Raw genomic sequence first — 4138 nt, forward strand, 5'->3', positions numbered from 1 at the left:
CTCTAAGAAGGCTTCCTAAGGGAAGGAGTTCTAAGGGAAGAAAATTATGTAGTAAAAAACTTGTTCTAAACTTAAGGGACAACCCCCCTTAAATAGGCAAAATCAGAGTGAACAGTGTCGAATGAACAGTGACGAATGAACAGTGACAGGTGAATAGTGACAGATGAATAGTAAAAGAGAATTTCTCTTCTTTTTTACTCAAGATTGTGGGAAATCCTCAAGATTGTGGGGAATTTTCCGTAGAGATCAGCAAGAGGCCTACAAATTTAGGGACAAGGCCACATTATTGGTGTCCTTTGGTGACAAAAGAAACCAATAAGCATATTCTTCAATTGTCTTCAAATGATCACTAGTCTTGGGAATCTTCAGAAGCATCATATTGGTGGGAAACAGGCTTTTAGCAGTGGTAAATATTGAAATGTTTTGGTCATTGTGTAGGCCAGACAAATAGGAGAATTTAATCAAAATCTTCCGCCAGATCCGGGGTATCTTGAAATAGTTCCAGATTTTTAGCAACATATTCTTCAAGGACATTGAAATATTTTGGCTTTTGTGCAGGCCAAACAAATAAGGGAAAGTAATAGCAGTCTCAAACAGTAGTAACCTCAGGAATAAATTCATCAATCAGTGGAAGGAGCATCGAATAGATAACCATCAAAGGGATCAAAAGGACCTTGTGGAGAATGATATTCATGCTCATGGTAAATAGCATACTGATTATAAAATCCACAATATAAAATTGGCTCAAACGTTGGAGTTTTCCCTGGGATGATAAGACTTCTTGGATTACAATGATCAACAATCCGCAAATGAGCAATGGCATCAGAATATGGTCTAGGACCAAAGATAGAAATCCTATCTGTGCTTCCCATGAAATGATAATTTTTCCATAAATTCTAAGCAACATTAATAATTTGGTTATTAAAACAATTTCTCCAACATTCTGCAAGAGCAAAAGGATCATCAAAGGACAAATGAGAATTTCCTTCAAGCCATGGCCCTTAGTGAGTGTGACCATTAATCAAAATGAGATGCTTTGAAGGCTAGACGTTCATCCAGTTATCTCTTTTCCATTTTGGCAACGTACTCCAACATCTGATGGAAACAATAGGACTGTTAAATCCTTTAATAGCATCCTGAATAATATGTGGGAGTTGGCTGGCTTGTTAATTTTATGGATCTAATAAAGCCATATTCAAATATTTGGAAAAGCCAGTTAGGGTCCCTGTCATCAGGGACGGACCCAGGTACAAGGCAAAGGGGGCCCGAGCCCCCCCTGGGCCCAAAAAAAAAAAATTTTTAGTAAGTAAAATTTTTCCAAAATAAAAAAATAGGGGCTTGGGCCCCCCTGACATTTTTGCTCCGGCCCCCCTTCCCCTAGCCCATCATCCGGCATGAACCCCCCCTTCCCCTAGCCCATTATCCGGCCAGCTCAGAGCAGAGCAGAGCCCATAAGCCTTAAGGCCATAACCCATGTCAATCCACAACCAAAAAAAAAAAAAAAAAAAAAAAATCTCAGCCTCAGCAGTCCAAAACCAACGGAGAAAGCAAAAACCAAAGCAAAAACCAAAGGAAAAAAAAGAAAAAAAAAAAAAGAAAGGAAAGTTTGGAGACCCAGAGGCGAGAGCCACGAGCGAGAGTGCGAGACGGAGAGAGACAGAGAGGCAGCGGTGTCGCCCAGTCGCCGTGACCGCCGTGACGGAGAGAGACAGAGAGCGAGACGAGAGCGAGAGAGTCCCTGAGTGCGAACCCAGCTGCTTCGAGCGAGACCCACGTCGGCCGCCGCCGGCGAAAGCCAGACCCACGCCGCCACGTGAGACGAGATCCACTTGCTGCTGCCACCGCTGGTTGCCGTTTCCCGATCTGCCCAGCCCAGCTTCGAGCCTTCACAGAATCACAGTTCACAGAATCAGGTATTTACTCTTTAACTCTTATCTTTTCCTTCAAATTTCAAAACCTTGTGAATCTGTGATCTGAGATTCTGAGAATCAAAGAAACTGTGCAGCTGTGCTTGTGGTGTTTGAGTGTTTCTTGTTTGTGTTTTTAGTTTTTACTGATAACTGATTTGGTGATTTGGTGCTTGTGTTGTGCTGCGGCTGAACTGAACTGTGTGTGTGTTTTTTTTTTTTTTGGGTTTTTGGCTTTGTGACTGTGTTTGTGGCTCTTGCTGCCTTGCATTATGCCTTGCATTATATAGATAAAAGAAATAGAATGATAGATAGAGTCAGATGCTTTGTTGACTGGTAGTTGGAGTGTTGGACATTAGTTGGACATAATAATAGGGAATAGGGAAAAGTGGTGTGGAGTTGCTGTTTGGGCAAAGACAAGCGACAGGGGAGAAAACAAAAAAACAAAAAAAAAAGGGTAAAGTTAAGAAAAGTTTTTGTTAATAGTGCTTGACTATCTGTAGTGGGATTCATTAGATATTTGGATTAGTGGGTCAAAATTAGGAAGATGAAGACAAGAAACAATACAAAGATACAAAAAACATAAAAGATATAAATAAAGGAAGAGACAACACAGAGACATAAATAAAGGCAGTTTAAACACAAAGATATTAAAGGCAGACAAAAGACAAAAAGAAAAAAATAAATCATATAATATAAGAAATTATCACACAAATTTAAAAAAAATAACGGTAATTCTTATATAATTTTTATTTTATTTGTAGATCATGAAAAAATCAACTACAATGCTTGATTTTTTCAAAAGAAAAGGTTCAACTTCAAATTCTTCTGAAGTCAACGTGGAATTGCCAACAACTAATGTTGCTATTCCAATTCCGGAAAATGCGGATGTTCCAATTCCGGAAAATGCGGATGTTCCAATCTCTCAATCACAATTTCAAAGAATTGACCTTGATTCTTTGGATTATGATCCCGGAACACGCAAACAAATATGGGAATATCATGTAAATCAACGTGATGAAATTCGACGGGCTTACATTAAAAAAGGTCCGCACCAACCTCCTCTAGAGACATTCAAAAAAAGTGGAAAGCAGAATCGTAGTTTTCAAGCTTCTTGGTATAGAAATAATTCAAAATGGCTTGAATATTCTCCTACAACAGATGCAGCTTATTGTCTACCCTGCTTTGTCTTTCATAATCCAAATGTGGTTGTGGGACAAAATGCATTTATTGTTGGTGGATTTAGAAATTGGAAAAAGGTTGGGGGCAGAGATTGTTCTTTTCAAGTTCATATAGGAAAAGATCCTAACTCAGCTCATAGAGTTGCTGAGCAAATGTGTAAGGATTTGATGAACCAATCGCAACATTTGCAAAGAGTAGTTGATCATTTCACTACTGAACAAATTGCAAATAATCGGTTGCAATTGAAGGCCACAATTTTTATTGTGCGATATCTTGCCTTTCAAGCTATAGCTTTTAGAGGTCGAGATGAAAGTTTTAGTTCATTAAATCGTGGGAACTTTCATGAATCATTGGGTATTGTGACTTTTTGGAATGAGAAGGTTGCTGAAATAATAGAAAAAGCTCCAAAAAATGCAACCTACACATCACCTAGGATTCAAAAGGAAATTCTACATGTTTTCTCAGCTAAAGTGAAGAAGGCCATTCGGGAAGAAATTGGTGATGCAAAGTTTTGCATAATGGTTGATGAAGCTCGTGATGAGTCCATGAAAGAGCAAATGGCTGTGGTGTTTAGATATGTTGATGCAGAAGGCTTTGTGAAAGAACGCTTTTTTGGGCTTATTCATGTTGTTGACACTGCAGCTTTGACTCTAAAGAAGGGGATATATTCTTTGTTATCTCAATATTGCTTAGATATACAAAATATTCGAGGGCAAGGATATGATGGAGCAAGCAACATGCGAGGTATGTGGAATGGATTACAAGCTTTGATTTTGAATGATTGCCCATATGCTTACTATATCCATTGTTTTGCACATCGCTTACAATTGGCATTAGTAAAAGCATCAAAACAAGTTGTTCCCACTAGTCATTTTTTTCTTACCTTGCTTTTTCTGATCAAAATTGTTAGTGCTTCATGCAAGCGCAATGAGCAATTGAAAGTTGCCAATGCTAATGAAATAGCACATTTGATTGATCTTGAAGAGCTTGAGACTGGAAGTGGACTTAATCAAATTGGCACTTTACAACGACCTGGAGAAACACGTTAG

At 38.7% G+C, this 4138-nt stretch overlaps 1 protein-coding gene across 1 annotated transcript; it reads left to right on the plus strand.

The window, feature by feature from the left end:
- The first annotated feature begins 342 nt into the window (after positions 1-342).
- Positions 343-4138, plus strand: LOC115990493 (zinc finger MYM-type protein 1-like). The gene is made up of 2 exons (XM_031114321.1): positions 343-406; positions 2718-4138. The coding sequence occupies exons 1-2, from the start codon at positions 343-345 to the stop codon at positions 4136-4138; spliced, it is 1485 nt and encodes a 494-aa protein (XP_030970181.1).

The sequence above is a fragment of the Quercus lobata genome, chromosome 5, assembly GCF_001633185.2.
Source record: "Quercus lobata isolate SW786 chromosome 5, ValleyOak3.0 Primary Assembly, whole genome shotgun sequence".
NCBI classification, from domain to species: domain Eukaryota; kingdom Viridiplantae; phylum Streptophyta; class Magnoliopsida; order Fagales; family Fagaceae; genus Quercus; species Quercus lobata.

Coding starts and splice junctions, on each gene's coding strand:
- LOC115990493 (XM_031114321.1), top strand. CDS start 343: ATGATCACTAGTCTTGGGAATCTTCAGAAGCATCATATTGGTGGGAAA. Junction 407..2,717: donor GAAACAGGCTTTTAGCAGTG/GTAAATATTGAA, acceptor TCAAAAGAAAAG/GTTCAACTTCAAATTCTTCT.